This window comes from Rutidosis leptorrhynchoides, chromosome 4, assembly GCF_046630445.1.
Source record: "Rutidosis leptorrhynchoides isolate AG116_Rl617_1_P2 chromosome 4, CSIRO_AGI_Rlap_v1, whole genome shotgun sequence".
Taxonomy (NCBI): Eukaryota; Viridiplantae; Streptophyta; class Magnoliopsida; order Asterales; family Asteraceae; genus Rutidosis; species Rutidosis leptorrhynchoides.
In genome coordinates, this window is record NC_092336.1 from 267,828,401 (window position 1) to 267,850,571 (window position 22,171).

Consider the following 22,171-nt stretch of genomic DNA (forward strand, 5'->3'; position numbering starts at 1 on the left):
ACAACCTTTCTAATAATTAACTTCATACTTTTTACAAATTCACCACAAACTTTTCACACTTTACAATTTGACCATCAAACTTCTCATCCACTATAAATTGACCACAAAATTTTCACTACTCCATAACTACTCATTATCATTATTTTTATTTTTTACGATTCACCCACACCTTTTTTAATAGTTACCTTTATAGCTTTTACAAAATCACTACAAACTTTTCACACTTCATAATTTGACCATAAACTTCTCATCCATTATAAACTGACCATATAATTTTTACTACTCCATATTAAATCAATCACATAATTTTTCACTTAATTATTGTTTAAATTTTTTTTCTTATTATAAATTAACTACGTAACTCATTGTTTAATAACTGTTTTATTGTTATTATATATAGTTTTTCCTATTTTATTAAATAGTTTGTACCAATCGTTGATGTACGTCTCACTTTATTGATTGAGCATTTGGGTCTTTTCTCTCGACAAGACGAAAAGTAAAACAAAAAATGATGAATAATTACTTTCACGCTTATTACAAATCAACCACATAACTATTTTTGGTCATTCCTCGGTAAAACGAAAAATAAAAAAAATGATAAATAATTACTTTTCAATAATTAGCTATGTAATTAATGTTAATCAAGGGTGAAGAACCGTCGCAAAGCCAGGTCGCCCAACTAGTTAGTATCGCTTAATAATTTAGCATTAGTATAAAATCAGGCAACATTTTTTTGTCAATTTAAAACATTTTTATACATTAAAAGTAAATAAATTAGTATTCTTTTATAACTTCAAAGAAAAACTACTCCGTATAACAATTTGCTTAAGATTATTTCCAAATGATAAAATCCAAAATCATAGTAGTAGTTTATCCTTCCAAAATCATCACATTGATAAATACTAAGTGGGTCCCATATATATCTCTTTCAATAACCACATTCCCCATAGTCAAATGAGGAAACGCTTACTAGTCACCAAAAACTAAACAACCATTTGATTTGATCAACAACAATTAATAATGGAAAATTCAAAAATTGGAAGAAGATTTGAAGGCAAAGTTGCAATAATTACAGCATCAACACAAGGTATAGGTTATAGTATTGCTCAACGCCTTGGTGTAGAAGGTGCTTCTGTTGTAATTTCATCTAGAAGACAGGTATTTTTTTTTCTTTTTCTTTTTCTTTTCTTTTTATGAAACTGGGAAATTGAGTTGAGTTTAAAGATGAAAACTTTTTTTTTTTTTTTTTTTTTTTTTTTTTTTTTTTTTTTGTAATTTTGATAGAGAAATGTTGATGAGGCAGTTAAAAAGCTAAAGGAGCAAGGAATTGAAGTAATGGGGTTGGTATGTCATGTTTCTAATGCACAACAAAGAAAGAATCTTATTGACCAGACTATACAGGTAAACAAATTTTCTTTTTCTTTTTTTATTTATTTGTTTCAATTTTAGATCAGTGTTTGTGAAAAGTAAATAATAGAAAATACTCCAATAGTGTTTATCTTATGAAAAAGGTGATCTTGAAAATATGACATGTAAGTTTGAAAAAGCATGTTGAGACATGTTTATGATTACAAATGTTACATTTGTTCTACAAAAGCAATGGAAACTTGAGCATTTGATTATCAAGTTCAGCAAGGAAAATGATGTTTTCGACATCTTAAGCTTTGAGTTGCTTGAAACGTTTTCCAAAATTAAGTTATTGTTATTCGATGTTTAATATTTTTGAGCCGATTAGTTTGGCTATCCATCATGAATTACCCGAGTTGATTTTTCAAAAAGAACGTTGTTTGAATAAGTCACCAATTGGTGCATCACACGAATATCTGCTTGTATCAAGATTCGAGTTTTTTTTTTGGGCATACAATTTGGAGTTATGTTTTGCAGTAGTTAAGTTTTCTTGTCAAGCTTATTCATCCAAGTCAAAAGATCTTGGTTCAGTAAGTACATCCTTAGGGCCCTGCTGAATGAATATATCAAATGCTTAAGGATCAGTATGTTTGTATGTGACCCTATTAAGTTTTGTGTGATTATGTAGCTTTGTTTAATCGTAATTTCTCTTTTTTTTCTGACGCAGAAATATGGGAAAATAGACGTGGTAGTGTCGAATGCCGCTGCTAATCCTTCAGTTGATGCCATTCTTCAAACTAAAGAAACATCCCTTGATAAGCTTTGGGAAATCAATGTTAAAACGTCTATATTGCTTCTTCAGGTACGTCTCATTCATAGCTTCTTATTTATTATTTTGCTGGAAGTTCGTTTAATGACTGACTGATTGTTAACCATCTATTTTCAATACCTCAAAACTTAAATCAAGAAATACACTATGGCTTTAATACTGTACGTTTTCTCCTGATTTTCTAACAGGAAGCATCCACTCACTTGACGAAAGGTTCATCGATTGTTTTTATTTCCTCGATCAGCGCTTTTGAACCCCCAGCAGGCTTGGCGATGTACGGTGTCACAAAAACCGCTCTTCTTGGTCTTACAAAGGTGTTTTTTTATATCTTTGAGTATTCTTCTTTAGAAACTCCTATACCATCTGCCGATATAGATTGATTGAAAAATGTTGTTGCTAGTGCAACCAGTTCAGTAACTCTTGCTGATTTAAAATGTTTTTACATTATGTGTTTAGGCTCTTGCAACCGAGTTGGCCCCACATACTCGTGTGAACTGTGTCGCTCCAGGGTTTGTACCTACCCACTTTGCCGAATACATTACCAGCAATCCAGCCATGGTAAGTTTCCTTTATTCATGTAGGGTGTGTGTGTTTGCCTTTAACAAAAAGGTGTCCTTTTATTCATAATTTCATATCAACAATGAGATGTTAAGTTTGTTAACCCTTGTATTTGGGCTTTTTACACAAACTAATAAATCTCGTGAAAATACAATGGACAATTTCGATAGAATCAACTATTTCGGCCCTTTTTAACATTCGAGCATTAATCAAATGCATAAACATCTTTCAATCATGTATCAAGGTCAAGGACAAGATAAGGAAAATTAGTAACAACGACAACTTTTGGATACACTATTTTAACTTTTTTTTGTCATGAGACAATGGAGATTTTATTTCGTTTTACATAGAATATGTAACTAATTTTCAAGAGGTGACAAGTTCAAACCTTAGTACCAACATATCGCGGGTGGCCATGGAAAAGGGTAGGAAACGGTCACAGCATAAACCGATTAGGTCTCGTACATTTTAGTAATAAAATACCCCCCTTCGTTTGGTAGCCTGAACAAGACTAACCTAAAACGTTTACCAGTTTAGCCATATAAAATATGCAAGTCAGAATTTATGAAGCTCTGACTTATATTTCATGAACAGAGGAAGGACCTTGAAGGTAAGACACCGCTAAAGAGGCTTGGGACAACAGAAGACATGGCTGCAGCCACCGCTTTCTTGGCTTCTGATGAAGCTTCATATATAACCGGTGAGACTATTGTGGTTGCCGGAGGAGCACCTTCCCGCTTATGATCTCCTTTTTTATTTTTAACTTTTTTCCTCTTTTAAGCTTCTTGTGTGCAACTTCAGAATTTATATAACTATATAATATAATGACTGGTGACTTTGAAGTTTGGCAAATAAAAGTGTGTTTAGCTGCAGACACTTTTATCCTTTTTTATTCATCTCTAGTATTCTAGAAAATCAAGGGTGATTTTCTAGCTGATGTTATTTACACAGGCGATTTTGCTCTATACACGGGAATAAAACGTGTACTTAGCGTTGTATTTTATAACCCGTCTGACCTGTCCAATTTAGTAAATATCTTCACCCATATCATTAACAAGCCCTTAAAATTAATCAGTGTCACACTTGATACATGAAAGTTCTTGTACACATTTGTAGATACTAGGAATATAGATCATCGTACACTGGTCATTAGTATGTTTATATGTATTGAAGAACATCAATCCTCCATTTTCAAACCGTAAAGTCAAAGAATTGAATTCTATTAGTGTCTGTTCAAAACTTCAGATGCTTTGATTGCGATATTTTAGATAATTCGTACAACCCAAACATTACAGATTATTAACAGCATAATTATCTTAGACCCCGTCTGGCTCACGGAATCCAATGAGATTCTGGCGGAATTGGAATTGAATTTAGACACGACGCATGTCTAAATCCAAATGCATGTGCCGTACATAAACCTCGGATGATTTATATCCCAAAGGAAGTTTTGCATATACCCTTGCAAATGAAGCTGTGTCCGCCCATGTGTGGCTAACCACGAAGAATTAGGATCGAACCCAATACATATTTCACAAAATCCCTTCATTTTGCAAGAGGGATCGTAACACTCGATTGAAGTTAAACTACACTTTTTTTATGAGTTCCTAAATATACATTCTAAAGGTCTAAACTATAATATCTAGCAAACTAAACCCATATTCTTGTTTAGGATACACCCGTAAGTTCAAAGTACTGAAGCCTTTAGTAAGCCATGTTATGACTGTACTTGATAAGAGTGTGAGCTAACTAAAAAAGTACTACTTGTGCTTTCATGTCAAACCGTGCATCAAATAAATATTTAATAAGTACTTTATCACATTATTAAATTGTAAACATTTTGGAGCTCTTGATGAGGTTAAACATCCACATATACATCTTCTAAATTTAAAAAGCAAATTGCTGACCTCATCTATATTCTTGAATACAAGTGAAAAGTCAATGATTTTCAAACCTTCAAGAGGAACTTTGTAAGCGGGATTTGATCCACGATTCGAGGTGTTGAAACTCCTGATTGTTTAGCGAATGGGCAAGTCCAGGATACGCCTGTCATTTTGAGAATTCAAGAAGAGCATTCAAGTGAATATGGAATAACTAAAATTTCATTCAATATGGTAAACATAAGTTTTTGGAAGAAAAATCAAGAACATCAAACTATTCGTAAAAATCATGAAAAACATATAGAAATTTAACATTTAAAACTACTGAAAAGGCAAAAAGTTGCAATCTTTGTGACATCCGAAGAAGAAGAATGTGGCAATTTTAACTGGTCAGACTTAGTACCTTAAATTCACAGTTCATGCCAACATGTTGAAGGAATGGTGGGCCCGCTTGTCCAGCTTCGAATAGAGCCGTCCCATCAGCCATACCATGAGACCACAACATTGGGGTCTGCACATTGATCAAATACTCATTACAATTAAGCTTCCGGGTAGCAAAAGAAACTATAATTCAGCATAAGAAAGTGCAATACTTCAATACTGAATTCAACAATTATAAAGTTCTATTCTTGAAAAATTTTGACTTCCAAATCTGCTCAATGTCACTAGTAAACATCTGAATATACCGATTTAGGTCCACAAATATTTCCTCAATTACCATTACTTACCATTACTCAAAGACATATTTTAGGAAATATTCAAATTCTCTAGGAATTACATTGCAAATTTAGTCAGATGGCGAAGTATATATACATGTATATAAATGTGGGTATATAAATGTGGGTATATAACTCAAATTCAGAGGTGGCAAGATGGCTGGGTCAAGTAATCAGTCAATATTCGCTCAGTTTGAAGAGAGCTAAAATTTAGTATGGGTTGATCCCTAGATACTTTTGTGTCCATTAGTCCGTTATTAAAATTGTTTAAATACAAACTAATGGTTTGACTATTAATCTAAATCTTCCAATAATGCATTATAGGAGGGAATTTGAAATAAATATTCAAGTTTATCCGACTTTCAGTCCGTTTAAATAATAATATTACTTGATTTGACTGTTTAACCCATTTGAAATGAATGGAAACCCAAATCCACACATTTGTAAGTGGGTTGAAATTGCCACCTCTACAGTATGCAACATAAAATGTTAAAATCAGTAAACGAAACATACCCTTTTTGCCTCGGGTGTGATTCGCTCTATTATAGAGCTAGAATTGAAAGGTACCCATCCGCTAAAGATTGCACCCCCACCAAGCGTTTTTGGATATAGCAGAACACTAGCTAAGGTCAAAGCACCTGCAACATTCATAATAATGTTATGTTAATGTTGTTTCCATACACAGACGCATGCATGCTTGTGTTTGTGTGTGTGTGTGTGTGTGTTTTTGAAAGAGATAGAGACCTCCTTGACTAAAGCCACAAATAAACACATTTTTTGGGTCAATTCCGGAAGCCACCTTCTTGTCAATCATTGAATGCACATTTTGAACTGCTTTAAGTAACGAACTTTCATCCACAGGAGAATTCTGCACATTCAGTACAGGGATTAAATGTGAAAATTGTTAAAATTTTAAACAGAACAAAACAATTTTAAGCTAAAGATGTCTAACACTATGGATGAACGATGAAATACTAATTGCCTAAAAACCAATTATATAATCATTTAAAGCTCGAAAACGAGATATTGTAAACTGCGGATAAAAAGTGCAGGACGTTGAAAACTACAAAATAAATGGAGAAAGATAGCTTACAGCGGTTATAGGTATCTCATGAATGTCGAACCATGAAGGCATCACAGAACCATCTGTAGATAAATTTAAGACATTGTTTATGATATATAATATATTGATATACATATACATATATAAAGTTTTAAATAAAATAAAAAGAATCATTTTGCCTTTCACTATTATACAGCACACCGTCATCATAGTAAAAGATGATTAATGATATTCGACAAGGCAACATAGTTGCTATAGCATCCTAAATCTTACAAAAAGGGTTTCTGATTTTGTGACATGTGACTATTCTCTAAAGCTATATCACAACTTACTTACAAACCTACAACAAACAAATTCACATTTGTTGATCCCAGAAAATTACAAATTTTCAAACTAGTTGGGGTAGGCAATACTTAGTAATAAATTGAGGGCTTGCAATAAGGATGAGCATGGTACAAAACCGGTACAGAGTCATACTGAACTGGTCATCTATTATTTTTTACCCTAATGTAAGTATCAAATGCGTTACCAATAGAAGCGCTTTAGTACTGGTACGGTTCCGTACTAGTATGGTAAAAAAGTGGTACCCTACCCGTTTGGTATCAAAACATAAAAATATAAACGTATTAAATCATGTAAGCTTGAAAACAAACACATGCAAACTCGAGTCATACACCAAAATAAATACTTCTTCCATCCCATTTCCATCCCACTATAAGTGTCCAGCTTTTCAAACCAATATTTTTAGCTGACTTCAAATATTTTCATTTGTCTTATATAATATTTGATGAAAATTATATGAATGAATTGAGTTTTAAATGTGTTTTTATTAGTAACACTTTCATCAAGTATTATATTATATAACACGCTTAAAGGGTAAAGTGTAAAAAAATTATTTTTCTAGTTCAGACTACCTGAAAAAAGGGAGTATTTTTTATAGGTGCACGTGGTGTACGTGGCCTAACCATGTTATTCCATGACCGTTTCTAACCCTTTTCCCTATCACCATGTTGTTAGTGAGGTTTGAACCCGATACCTCTTGTAAAGTAATTGTTGATAAATGCAAACTTTGCGATCTTCACCATTTTTGCCAATTGCCATATGTTCTTCATACGGGTTCCAATTTGGTTAATTCAAAAGGTCAAATGTGTGTAACTCGAATAGCTATAAATTTCACAAATTACTCAAATTTAGGGGGGGCTAGACCCCTCCTAGACCCTATTAAGTTCCGCCAAATGTAGTACAACACGTTTATGTATCAAATTTATTTAGGATACTCGTTATGTAATTTTCTTCTGGTTGATCTCAGCTTCACATAAATTACGCACAATAAGGAATCCATAACACTAAATTTGACACCGGAGCCTTAACTTAGTGATATGGGGTGAGATCCAACTTGGAGTACTGCCAACCCAAGTTCGATTATCACTCAAAACGGGGAGTTTCCAACCTTTTGATGGCAACATCAATGCGATTCATCAATGCGATTCGAGAAGGTCTCCAGTGGTTTTCCCAACCTTCGATGGTACTGCCAGCATCGTCGCGAAGGTGGTTAAGTCCCTCTGAGTGATGCCAATATTGCCGTTCGGAAAAAAAAAAATACTAAAGTTGACATATGATACTAACTCAAAATCAAACCCTAAGCACAAACCCTAATTATACAAATTATTAGTTAAAAATTCAGCAACCAAAAAATGAAGCTTAAAAAAGGGACTTACAATTACAAGAAACAGGTTGAGAAGGAGCAGTAGGGAAAGACCATTGAGTGTTATTGAATTGAGAGGAAGTGAAGATAGATTTGATGGGTTCATTGGCTGGACCGGAGTCACCTAAACCGTGCAACCATAATATGAAGCTTCTAGACGACATTGACTTTGACTTTAAGGATCCAAGGGTTTTAGATTTAGGAGATGATGAAGGAAATGAGAGGAATATTATGAAAATGGTGATGGAGAAAGTGAGGGTGAGCAGGGCAACTGGTTTTATAAAGAAAAGTATTGATTCGGAAGATGCCTTTTTCATTTTGGTTCCATGGGGTTTTTTAGCTCACCGCTTTTGTTATTGTAATTGTGAGGTTTGTGACACATTTTAGCCTACTTTTGTTTTTCTGTTTTTTAATTTTTGCATCATTTTTAAAATCAAAAATAAGTTATATTTTATAGATTGTAAACTATCAAGAGTAGTTTCAATGGCAGTGTCAATCTTGTGTCAATTTTGTGTCAACTGAATGCCAATCATATGCTACCATTAGGAGTGCATTGCCAATCACTTGTCAATTTCATTTAGCCAACCATTTCGTCAATTTTCAGCATTTTGATTCACGGAAGTGTAAGTTTGATTTACTTGTACATATAGCATTAGTATTTGTAAATTGATTTTATTAATTAATTTAGTGTGTATTTCATGTTGGGAGTAAAATGTTATGGGTTAGTGATGAAAATAAAATGGTGACGTAGCGCTGATGTGACAATGTGTTAATCTAAAGAAGGGCGTCATGGTTGGGAATGCTCTAAGATAACATAAAGTTTTAGAATAGATATCGGAGAGATTAGTGATTAAATCTGATTGTTCCTATATGCTCCATAGAAACCCATCGTTATTTCTTTTCTGTACAATTACTCTCATTTTTTTAAGGTAATGCAATACAAGAAGTCAGAAATCTGGTTGTTTTTTATGATGAAAAAAGCTTTTTTTATCTGAATCAATTTGAACACTCGAGATTTCAAAGTCTATTATTAGAAGGCTATTTGTTTAAGTAATCTGAAACAACCAACTCAAATTAGATCTTTCTTTTTGTAACATCCCGTTTTTCCCATACATATTTAAAGGTACATACTTAATCGTAGTACGTTTATAACTCGTTAGTTTATGTGTGAATGTATATGTATACGTATAGATACAATATATATATATATATATATATATATATATATATATATATATATATATATATATATATATATACACTTGAGAATGCATGCATGTGGAAGTTTATACATGGGTTTTTATGGTGCTAAGTCATGTGAGACGTAAATGTGAAGTTTAGACATATGTAGGAAGCGAGGACGGGGCGTACAAGTCAAATATTTAATCATTAAATTTTGTTGTCGAGCAAACGATCAGGCACAGGCCTTTGCCGCGCCGCGGAAGTCCAGGTCGCGCCGCGGTATTCAACTGAAATCAAGGTCAGGAGGCCTGTTAAACAGGTCGAAATATCTTTGTATTGTCGCGCCACGATGACCTCAGCCGCGCCGCGGCATCTCAAGCAAAACGAAGTCAGGAAGCATGCTAAGGAGGGTCAGTTTTTCCTTTATGTGTCGCGCCGCGACAAATGGCGCCGCGCCGCGGCAGTTTTGCTGAACTGATTCCGGATTTAGCTCATTTTAAGTGATTTAAAGGGGCAAATTGGTAATTTGACGTATAGAGCTGATGGGAGCATTTAATCTCCACCACTTTTCCATTTTTCTCATTTCTTTTCTATTTTCTTCCTCCATTTTACTCTCAAACATAAAAACCCATTTAAATTCAAGTGAGATTTGTGAATGAAGAATTGAGAGTTGATCTTTGGAGCAAGAATTAAAGTTGTTCTCCTTGTTCTTAGCTACAAGTGGATAGTGTTGGTAAGTCTTAACTCCATTTTTTGAGTTTTAATTAGTTTATGCTAGGGTTTGGTTCATTTGGAACTTGTAAGACCCATTTGGGGGTAATATGGGTGGATTTGAGTTATGTTGATGAAAGAAAACCCTAAATAGCTATAATCTAGGGTTTGGTCTTATGTTTTGAGATTTAAAGTGTTAAATGGCGTTTTTAGTCACTAATACACTTGTAATTGAAGGAAAATTGTAATTGGGTTAAGTTGACCAAGTTTGTAAGTTTAAGTATTTAAAATGGGTCGAAAGAGTAATGTTGACCTAGTTTGGGTGAAATGGGTATGAATTACCCAAAGTTTGTGTTGGTTTAAGTTAGTAGACTTTAAATCACTAGTTTTAGTGATCTAACATGTGTCTTGGCCAATTAAGGGCGGTTTTTGAAATGTCCCGTTCTTATTGATTAAAAACGTTCCATATTAATTGATTTCGTTGCGAGGTTTTGACCTCTATATGAGACGTTTTTCAAAGACTGCATTCATTTTAAAACAAACCATAACCTTTATTTCATCAATAAAGGTTTAAAAAGCTTTACGTAGATTATCAAATAATGATAATCTAAAATATCCTGTTTACACACGACCATTACATAATGGTTTACAATACAAATATGTTACAACAAAATAAGTTTCTTGAATGCAGTTTTTACACAATATCATACAAGCATGGACTCCAAATCTCGTCCTTATTTAAGTATGCGACAGCGGAAGCTCTTAATAATCACCTGAGAATAAACATGCTTAAAACGTCAACAAAAATGTTGGTGAGTTATAGGTTTAACCTATATATATCAAATCATAATAATAGACCACAAGATTTCATATTTCAATACACATCCCATACATAGAGATAAAAATCATTCATATGGTGAACACCTGGTAACCGACATTAACAAGATGCATATATAAGAATATCTCCATCATTCCGGGACACCCTTCGGATATGATATAAATTTCGAAGTACTAAAGCATCCGGTACTTTGGATGGGGTTTGTTAGGCCCAATAGATCTATCTTTAGGATTCGCGTCAATTAGGGTGTCTGTTCCCTAATTCTTAGATTACCAGACTTAATAAAAAGGGGCATATTCGATTTCGATAATTCAACCATAGAATGTAGTTTCACGTACTTGTGTCTATTTTGTAAATCATTTATAAAACCTGCATGTATTCTCATCCCAAAAATATTAGATTTTAAAAGTGGGACTATAACTCACTTTCACAGATTTTTACTTCGTCGGGAAGTAAGACTTGGCCACTGGTTGATTCACGAACCTATAACAATATATACATATATATCAAAGTATGTTCAAAATATATTTACAACACTTTTAATATATTTTGATGTTTTAAGTTTATTAAGTCAGCTGTCCTCGTTAGTAACCTACAACTAGTTGTCCACAGTTAGATGTACAGAAATAAATCGATAAATATTATCTTGAATCAATCCACGACCCAGTGTATACGTATCTCAGTATTGATCACAACTCAAACTATATATATTTTGGAATCAACCTCAACCCTGTATAGCTAACTCCAACATTCACATATAGAGTGTCTATGGTTGTTCCGAAATATATATAGATGTGTCGACATGATAGGTCGAAACATTGTATACGTGTCTATGGTATCTCAAGATTACATAATATACAATACAAGTTGATTAAGTTATGGTTGGAATAGATTTTTTACCAATTTTCACGTAGCTAAAATGAGAAAAATTATCCAATCTTGTTTTACCCATAACTTCTTCATTTTAAATCCGTTTTGAGTGAATCAAATTGCTATGGTTTCATATTGAACTCTATTTTATGAATCTAAACAGAAAAAGTATAGGTTTATAGTCAGAGAAATAAGTTACAAGTCGTTTTTGTAAAGGTAGTCATTTCAGTCGAAAGAACGACGTCTAGATGACCATTTTAGAAAACATACTTCCACTTTGAGTTTAACCATAATTTTTGGATATAGTTTCATGTTCATAATAAAAATCATTTTCTCAGAATAACAACTTTTAAATCAAAGTTTATCATAGTTTTTAATTAACTAACCTAAAACAGCCCGCGGTGTTACTACGACGGCGTAAATCCGGTTTTACGATGTTTTTCGTGTCTCCAGGTTTTAAATCATTAAGTTAGCATATCATATAGATATAGAACATGTGTTTAGTTGATTTTGAAAGTCAAGTTAGAAGGATTAACTTTTGTTTGCGAACAAGTTTAGAATTAACTAAACTATGTTCTAGTGATTACAAGTTTAAACCTTCGAATAAGATAGCTTTATATGTATGAATTGAATGATGTTATGAACATCATTACTACCTTAAGTTCCTTGGATAAACCTACTGGAAAAGTGAAAAATAGATCTAGCTTCAACGGATCCTTGGATGGCTCGAAGTTCTTGAAGCAGAATCATGACACGAAAACAAGTTCAAGTAAGATCATCACTTGAAATAAGATTGTTATAGTTATAGAAATTGAACCAAAGTTTGAATATGATTATTACCTTGTATTAGAATGATAACCTACTGTAAGAAACAAAGATTTCTTGAGGTTGGATGATCACCTTACAAGATTGGAAGTGAGCTAGCAAACTTGAAAGTATTCTTGATTTTATGTAACTAGAACTTGTAGAATATATGAAGAACACTTAGAATTTGAAGATAGAACTTGAGAGAGATCAATTAGATGAAGAAAATTGAAGAATGAAAGTGTTTGTAGGTGTTTTTGGTCGTTGGTGTATGGATTAGATATAAAGGATATGTAATTTTGTTTTCATGTAAATAAGTCATGAATGATTACTCATATTTTTGTAATTTTATGAGATATTTCATGCTAGTTGCCAAATGATGGTTCCCACATGTGTTAGGTGACTCACATGGGCTGCTAAGAGCTGATCATTGGAGTGTATATACCAATAGTACATACATCTAAAAGCTGTGTATTGTACGAGTACGAATACGGGTGCATACGAGTAGAATTATTGATGAAACTGAACGAGGATGTAATTGTAAGCATTTTTGTTAAGTAGAAGTATTTTGATAAGTGTATTGAAGTCTTTCAAAAGTGTATAAATACATATTAAAACACTACATGTATATACATTTTAACTGAGTCGTTAAGTCATCGTTAGTCGTTACATGTAAGTGTTGTTTTGAAACCTTTAGGTTAACGATCTTGTTAAATGTTGTTAACCCAATGTTTATAATATAAAATGAGATTTTAAATTATTATATTATCATGATATTATCATGTATGAATATCTCTTAATATGATATATATACATTAAATGTCTTTACAACGATAATCGTTACATATATGTCTCGTTTAAAAATCATTAAGTTAGCAGTCTTGTTTTTACATATGTAGTTCATTGTTAATATACTTAATGATATGTTTACTTATCATAGTATCATGTTAACTATATATATATATATCCATATATATGCCATCATATAGTTTTTACAAGTTTTAACGTTCGTGAATCACCGGTCAACTTGGGTGGTCAATTGTCTATATGAAACATATTTCAATTAATCAAGTCTTAACAAGTTTGATTGCTTAACATGTTGGAAACATTTAATCATGTAAATATCAATCTCAATTAATATATATAAACATGGAAAAGTTCGGGTCACTACAGTACCTACCCGTTAAATAAATTTCGTCCCGAAATTTTAAGCTGTTGAAGGTGTTGACGAATCTTCTGGAAATAGATGCGGGTATTTCTTCTTCATCTGATCTTCACGCTCCCAGGTGAACTCGGGTCCTCTACGAGCATTCCAACGAACCTTAACAATTGGTATCTTGTTTTGCTTAAGTCTTTTAACCTCACGATCCATTATTTCGATGGGTTCTTCGATGAATTGAAGTTTTTCGTTGATTTGGATTTCATCTAACGGAATAGTGAGATCTTCTTTAGCAAAACATTTCTTCAAATTCGAGACGGGAAAAGTGTTATGTACAGTCGCGAGTTGTTGAGGTAACTCAAGTCGGTAAGCTACTGGTCCGACACGATCAATAATCTTGAATGGTCCAATATACCTTGGATTTAATTTCCCTCGTTTACCAAATCGAACAACGCCTTTCCAAGGTGCAACTTTAAGCATGACCATCTCTCCAATTTCAAATTCTATATCTTTTCTTTTAATGTCAGCGTAGCTCTTTTGTCGACTTTGGGCGGTTTTCAACCGTTGTTGAATTTGGATGATCTTCTCGGTAGATTCTTGTATAATCTCCGGACCCGTAATCTGTCTATCCCCCACTTCACTCCAACAAATCGGAGACCTGCACTTTCTACCATAAAGTGCTTCAAACGGCGCCATCTCAATGCTTGAATGGTAGCTGTTGTTGTAGGAAAATTCTGCTAATGGTAGATGTCGATCCCAACTGTTTCTGAAATCAATAACACATGCTCGTAGCATGTCTTCAAGCGTTTGTATCGTCCTTTCGCTCTGCCCATTAGTTTGTGGATGATAGGCAGTACTCATGTCTAGACGAGTTCCTAATGCTTGCTGTAATGTCTGCCAGAATCTTGAAATAAATCTGCCATCCCTATCAGAGATAATAGAGATTGGTATTCCATGTCTGGAGACGACTTCCTTTAAATACAGTCGTGCTAACTTCTCCATCTTGTCATCTTCTCTTATTGGCAGGAAGTGTGCTGATTTGGTGAGACGGTCAACTATTACCTAAATAGTATCAAAACCACTTGCAGTCCTTGGCAATTTAGTGATGAAATCCATGGTAATGTTTTCCCATTTCCATTCCGGGATTTCGGGTTGTTGAAGTAGACCTGATGGTTTCTGATGCTCAGCTTTGACCTTAGAACACGTCAAACATTCTCCTACATATTTAGCAACATCAGCTTTCATACCCGGCCACCAAAAATATTTCTTGAGATCCTTGTACATCTTCCCCGTTCCAGGATGTATTGAGTATCTGGTTTTATGAGCTTCTCTAAGTACCATTTCTCTCATATCTCCAAATTTTGGTACCCAAATCCTTTCAGCCCTATACCGGGTTCCGTCTTCCAGAATATTAAGATGCTTCTCCGATCCCTTGGGTATTTCATCCTTTAAATTTCCCTCTTTTAAAACTCCTTGTTGTGCCTCCTTTATTTGAGTAGTAAGGTTATTATGAATCATTATATTCATAGATTTTACTCGAATGGATTCTCTGTCCTTCCTGCTCAAGGCATCGGCTACCACATTTGCCTTCCCCGGGTGGTAACGAATCTCAAAGTCGTAATCATTCAACAATTCAATCCACCTACGCTGCCTCATATTCAGTTGTTTCTGATTAAATATGTGTTGAAGACTTTTGTGGTCGGTATATATAATACTTTTGACCCCATATAAGTAGTGCCTCCAAGTCTTTAATGCAAAAACAACCGCGCCTAATTCCAAATCATGCGTCGTATAATTTTGTTCGTGAATCTTCAATTGTCTAGACGCATAAGCAATCACCTTCGTTCGTTGCATTAATACACAACCGAGACCTTGCTTTGATGCGTCACAATAAATCACAAAATCATCATTCCCTTCAGGCAATGACAATATAGGTGCCGTAGTTAGCTTTTTCTTCAATAACTGAAACGCTTTCTCTTGTTCATCATTCCATTCAAATTTCTTCCCTTTATGCGTTAATGCAGTCAAGGGTTTTACTATTCTGGAAAAGTCTTGGATGAACCTTCTGTAGTAACCAGCTAGTCCTAAAAACTGGCGTATGTGTTTCGGAGTTTTCGGGGTTTCCCACTTTTCAACAGTTTCTATCTTTGCCGGATCCACCTTAATACCTTCTTTGTTCACTATGTGACCGAGGAATTGAACTTCTTCCAACCAAAATGCACACTTTGAAAACTTAGCATACAATTCTTCCTCCCTCAATACTTCTAACACCTTTCTCAAATGTTCACAGTGTTCTTGGTCATTCTTTGAGTAAATAAGTATGTCATCAATAAAAACAATGACAAACTTGTCAAGGTATGGTCCACACACTCGGTTCATAAGGTCCATGAACACAGCTGGTGCATTAGTTAAACCAAACGTCATGACCATAAACTCGTAATGACCGTAACGTGTTCTGAAAGCAGTCTTTGGAATATCATCTTCTTTCACCCGCATTTGATGATACCCGGAACGTAAGTCAATCTTTGAATAAACAGACGAGCCTTGTAGTTGATCAAATAAGTCGTCGATTCTCGGTAGTGGGTAGCGGTTCTTGATGGTAAGTTTGTTCAACTCTCGGTAGTCGATACACAACCTGAATGTACCATCTTTCTTCTTGACAAACAAAACAGGAGCTCCCCACGGTGACGTGCTTGGTCGAATGAAACCATGCTCTAAAAGTTCTTGTAATTGGCTTTGCAGTTCTTTCATCTCGCTGGGTGCGAGTCTGTAAGGAGCACGAGCTATTGGTGCAGCTCCTGGTACAAGATCTATTTGAAATTCAATGGATCGATGTGGGGGTAATCCCGGTAATTCTTTCGGAAATACATCGGGAAATTCTTTTGCGACGGGAACATCATTGATGCTCTTTTCTTCAGTTTGTACTTTCTCGACGTGTGCTAGAACAGCATAGCAACCTTTTCTTATTAGTTTTTGTGCCTTCAAATTACTAATAAGATGTAGCTTCGTGTTGCCCTTTTCTCCGTACACCATTAAGGGTTTTCCTTTTTCGCGTATAATGCGAATTGCATTTTTGTAACAAACGATCTCTGCTTTCACTTCTTTCAACCAGTCCATACCGATTATCACATCAAAACTCCCTAACTCTACTGGTATCAAGTCAATCTTAAATGTTTCGCTTACCAGTTTAATTTCTCGATTCCGACATATATTATCTGCTGAAATTAATTTACCATTTGCTAATTCGAGTAAAAATTTACTATCCAAAGGCGTCAATGGACAACTTAATTTAGCACAAAAATCTCTACTCATATAGCTTCTATCCGCACCCGAATCAAATAAAACGTAAGCAGATTTATTATCAATAAGAAACGTACCCGTAACAAGCTCCGGGTCTTCCTGTGCCTCTGCCGCATTAATATTGAAAACTCTTCCACGGCCTTGTCCATTCGTGTTCTCCTGGTTCGGGCAATTTCTAATAATGTGGCCCGGTTTTCCACATTTATAACAAACTACATTGGCATAACTTGCTCCGACACTACTTGCTCCGCCATTACTCGTTCCGACACCATTTGTCCCTTTCGTTCTATTAACCCCTGGTCCATAGACCTCACACTTCGACGCGCTATGACCATTTCTTTTACACTTGTTGCAAAATTTGGTGCAGAACCCCGAGTGATACTTTTCACACCTTTGGCATAGCTGCTTCTGATTGTTGTTGCTGCTGCGGTTATTATTGTTGTTGGGATGATTGTTGTAGTTGCTGTTGTTGTTGTTGTTATTGTTGTTGGGCCGTTTGTTGTAGTTGCGATTGATGTTGCGATTGTTGGGATAATTGTTGCGATTATTGTTGTAATTGCTGTTGTTGTTATATTGGTGATTCTTATCACCGTTTTCCTCCCACTTTCTTTTGACTTGCTTCACATTGGCCTCTTCAGCAGTCTGTTCTTTAATTCTTTCTTCAATCTGGTTCACTAGTTTGTGATCCATTCTACATGCCTGTTGTATGGAGGCAGGCTCGTGTGAACTTATATCTTCTTGGATTCTTTTCGGTAATCCTTTCACAAATGCGTCGATCTTGTCTTCCTCATCTTCGAACGCTCCCGGACACAATAGGCACAATTCTGTGAATCTTCTTTCGTACGTGGTAATATCAAATCCTTGGGTTCGTAACCCTCTAAGTTCTGTCTTGAGCTTATTGACCTCGGTTCTGGGACGGTACTTCTCGTTCATCAAGTGCTTGAATGCTGACCACGGTAGTGCGTAAGCATCATCTTGTCCCACTTGCTCTAGATAGGTATTCCACCATGTTAATGCAGAACCTGTGAAGGTATGCGTAGCGTACTTTACTTTGTCCTCTTCAGTACACTTACTTATGGCAAACACCGATTCGACCTTCTCGGTCCACCGTTTCAAACCGATCGGTCCTTCAGTTCCATCAAATTCCAAAGGTTTGCAGGCAGTGAATTCTTTGTAGGTGCATCCTACACAATTTCCTGTACTGCTAGATCCAAGGTTATTGTTGGTATGTAGCGCAGCCTGTACTGCGGCTATGTTTGAAGCTAGAAAAGTACGGAATTCCTCTTCATTCATATTCACGGTGTGTCGAGTAGTCGGTGCCATTTTCTTCAAAATAGTCAAATGGAACAAGTTAATCATACAGAATATTAAGAGTAGTTAATAGTATTTCGTAGCATAATATGAACTCATTTATAAAAGCTTTTTCTTCATATTAGCGTTTTATAAGTTTAAATTCGGGTAGTACCTACCCGTTAAGTTCATACTTAGTAGCTAATATACAATTCAACTACTACAATTCTATATGAAAAACTGATTATAATAATATTTCGCGTTCAAACTTTTATACAATATTTTACAAACTTACAATACCGCTTATTTTATATAAAGCATGAAATATAGCACACAATAACTTTGATACAAGATAGTTGTGAAGATAATTCTAGCTAGTACACAAGTCGTTCAGCAAAGGCAATAAAGACACGTAATTCATACGTCCAGAAACAAGTCATGCATTCTGGTTTTACTAGGACTACTTCCCATCCTTGGTCTTGTAGAACATAACCGTTATGGCCGTTGATAAGACAGCGTGTTGTAACGTCATCAAAGGGACGAGGGTTACGTAATGTCCAACAGTCCTGTAATAATCTAAAAACCTCATTTCTTACCCCAATTACCGACTCCGTCACTTGTGGGAACGTTTTGTTTAATAGTTGTAGGCCGATATTCTTGTTCTCACTTTGGTGAGAAGCGAACATTACTAATCCGTAAGCATAACATGCTTCTTTATGTTGCATGTTAGCCGCTTTTTCTAAATCACGAAGTCCAATATTCGGATATATTGAGTCAAAATAATTTCTTAACCCATTGCGTAAAATAGCATTTGAGTTCCCCGCAATATATGCGTCAAAGTAAACACATCGTAACTTATGGATTTCCCAATGTGATATCCCCCATCTTTCGAACGAAAGCCTTTTATAAACCAAGGCATTCTTGGAACGTTCTTCGAATGTCTTACAAACTGATCTCGCCTTAAATAGTTGTGCCGAAGAATTCTGACCGACTCTAGACAAGATTTCATCAATCATGTCTCCGGGTAGGTCTCTTAAAATATTGGGTTGTCTATCCATTTTGTATTTTTATACTGTAAAATAGACAAGAGTTAGCTTCATAAAAAAAATACTTATTTAATACAAGCAATTTTTACATATATCATAAAGCATAAGCACACTATATTACATATATTACACCACACGAATACAACTATCTTATTCCGACTCGCTTGTTTCTTCTTCTTCGGTTTTGGTTCGTTTTGCCAAGTTTCTAGGGATATATGATGTTCCCCTAATACGAGCCGTAATTTTCCACATTGGTTTAGAAAAACCTGGTGGTTTAGAGGTTCCCGGGTCATTGTTACAACTTAAGGACTTCGGGGGTTGACGATACATATAAAGTTCATCGGGGTTGGAATTAGATTTCTCTATTTTTATGCCCTTTCCCTTATTATTTTCTTTTGCCTTTTTAAATTCAGTTGGGCTAATTTCTATAACATCATCGGAATTCTCGTCGGAATCCGATTCATCGGAGAATTGGTAATCCTCCCAATATTTTGCTTCCTTGGCGGAAACACCATTGACCATAATTAACCTTGGTCGGTTGGTTGAGGATTTTCTTTTACTTAACCGTTTTATTATTTCCCCCACCGGTTCTATTTCTTCATCCGGTTCCGATTCTTCTTCCGGTTCCGATTCTTCTTCTGGTTCCGACTCTTCTTCCGGTTCCTCTTCGGGAACTTGTGAATCAGTCCACGAATCATTCCAATTTACATTTGACTCTTCATTATTATTAGGTGAGTCAATGGGACTTGTTCTAGAGGTAGACATCTATCACATAATATCAAACGCGTTAAGAGATTAATATATCACATAATATTCACATGTTAAAAATATATAGTTTCCAACAAAATTTGTTAAGCAATCATTTTTCAAGTAAACACGGTCGAAGTCCAGACTCACTAATGCATCCTAACAAACTCGATAAGACACACTAATGCAAAATTCTGGTTCTCTAAGACCAACGCTCGGATACCAACTGAAATGTCCCGTTCTTATTGATTAAAAACGTTCCATATTAATTGATTTTGTTGCGAGGTTTTGACCTCTATATGAGACGTTTTTCAAAGACTGCATTCATTTTAAAACAAACCATAACCTTTATTTCATCAATAAAGGTTTAAAAAGCTTTACGTAGATTATCAAATAATGATAATCTAAAATATCCTGTTTACACACGACCATTACATAATGGTTTACAATACAAATATGTTACAACAAAATAAGTTTCTTGAATGCAGTTTTTACACAATATCATACAAGCATGGACTCCAAATCTCGTCCTTATTTAAGTATGCGACAGCGGAAGCTCTTAATAATCACCTGAGAATAAACATGCTTAAAACGTCAACAAAAATGTTGGTGAGTTATAGGTTTAACCTATATATATCAAATCATAATAATAGACCACAAGATTTCATATTTCAATACACATCCCATACATAGAGATAAAAATCATTCATATGGTGAACACCTGGTAACCGACATTAACAAGATGCATATATAAGAATATCCCCATCATTCCGGGACACCCTTCGGATATGATATAAATTTCGAAGTACTAAAGCATCCGGTACTTTGGATGGGGTTTGTTAGGCCCAATAGATCTATCTTTAGGATTCGCGTCAATTAGGGTGTCTGTTCCCTAATTCTTAGATTACCAGACTTAATAAAAAGGGGCATATTCGATTTCGATAATTCAACCATAGAATGTAGTTTCACGTACTTGTGTCTATTTTGTAAATCATTTATAAAACCTGCATGTATTCTCATCCCAAAAATATTAGATTATAAAAGTGGGACTATAACTCACTTTCACAGATTTTTACTTCGTCGGGAAGTAAGACTTGGCCACTGGTTGATTCACGAACCTATAACAATATATACATATATATCAAAGTATGTTCAAAATATATTTACAACACTTTTAATATATTTTGATGTTTTAAGTTTATTAAGTCAGCTGTCCTCGTTAGTAACCTACAACTAGTTGTCCACAGTTAGATGTACAGAAATAAATCGATAAATATTATCTTGAATCAATCCACGACCCAGTGTATACGTATCTCAGTATTGATCACAACTCAAACTATATATATTTTGGAATCAACCTCAACCCTGTATAGCTAACTCCAACATTCACATATAGAGTGTCTATGGTTGTTCCGAAATATATATAGATGTGTCGACATGATAGGTCGAAACATTGTATACGTGTCTATGGTATCTCAAGATTACATAATATACAATACAAGTTGATTAAGTTATGGTTGGAATAGATTTGTTACCAATTTTCACGTAGCTAAAATGAGAAAAATTATCCAATCTTGTTTTACCCATAACTTCTTCATTTTAAATCCGTTTTGAGTGAATCAAATTGCTATGGTTTCATATTGAACTCTATTTTATGAATCTAAACAGAAAAAGTATAGGTTTATAGTCAGAGAAATAAGTTACAAGTCGTTTTTGTAAAGGTAGTCATTTCAGTCGAAAGAACGACGTCTAGATGACCATTTTAGAAAACATACTTCCACTTTGAGTTTAACCATAATTTTTGGATATAGTTTCATGTTCATAACAAAAATCATTTTCTCAGAATAACAACTTTTAAATCAAAGTTTATCATAGTTTTTAATTAACTAACCCAAAACAGCCCGCGGTGTTACTACGACGGCGTAAATCCGGTTTTACGATGTTTTTCGTGTCTCCAGGTTTTAAATCATTAAGTTAGCATATCATATAGATATAGAACATGTGTTTAGTTGATTTTGAAAGTCAAGTTAGAAGGATTAACTTTTGTTTGCGAACAAGTTTAGAATTAACTAAACTATGTTCTAGTGATTACAAGTTTAAACCTTCGAATAAGATAGCTTTATATG

General features: G+C 34.6%; 2 protein-coding genes across 2 annotated transcripts; one reads left to right on the plus strand and one right to left on the minus strand.

The window, feature by feature from the left end:
• Positions 1-892: 892 nt before the first annotated feature.
• On the plus strand, positions 893-3,606 carry LOC139843529 (tropinone reductase-like 3). The gene is made up of 6 exons (XM_071833631.1): positions 893-1,158; positions 1,285-1,401; positions 2,075-2,209; positions 2,365-2,490; positions 2,633-2,734; positions 3,329-3,606. Exons 1-6 carry the CDS (start codon positions 1,021-1,023, stop codon positions 3,476-3,478), a joined length of 768 nt encoding a protein of 255 aa, XP_071689732.1. The 5' UTR covers positions 893-1,020; the 3' UTR covers positions 3,479-3,606.
• A 904-nt stretch (positions 3,607-4,510) lies between these two features.
• On the minus strand, positions 4,511-8,448 carry LOC139843532 (probable carboxylesterase SOBER1-like). Its single transcript, XM_071833632.1, has 6 exons — positions 8,112-8,448; positions 6,424-6,476; positions 6,075-6,198; positions 5,844-5,968; positions 5,018-5,125; positions 4,511-4,780 (listed from the first exon to the last, which is right to left on the minus strand). Exons 1-6 carry the CDS (start codon positions 8,413-8,415, stop codon positions 4,691-4,693), a joined length of 804 nt encoding a protein of 267 aa, XP_071689733.1. The 5' UTR covers positions 8,416-8,448; the 3' UTR covers positions 4,511-4,690.
• Between the last annotated feature and the right edge of the window lie 13,723 nt (positions 8,449-22,171).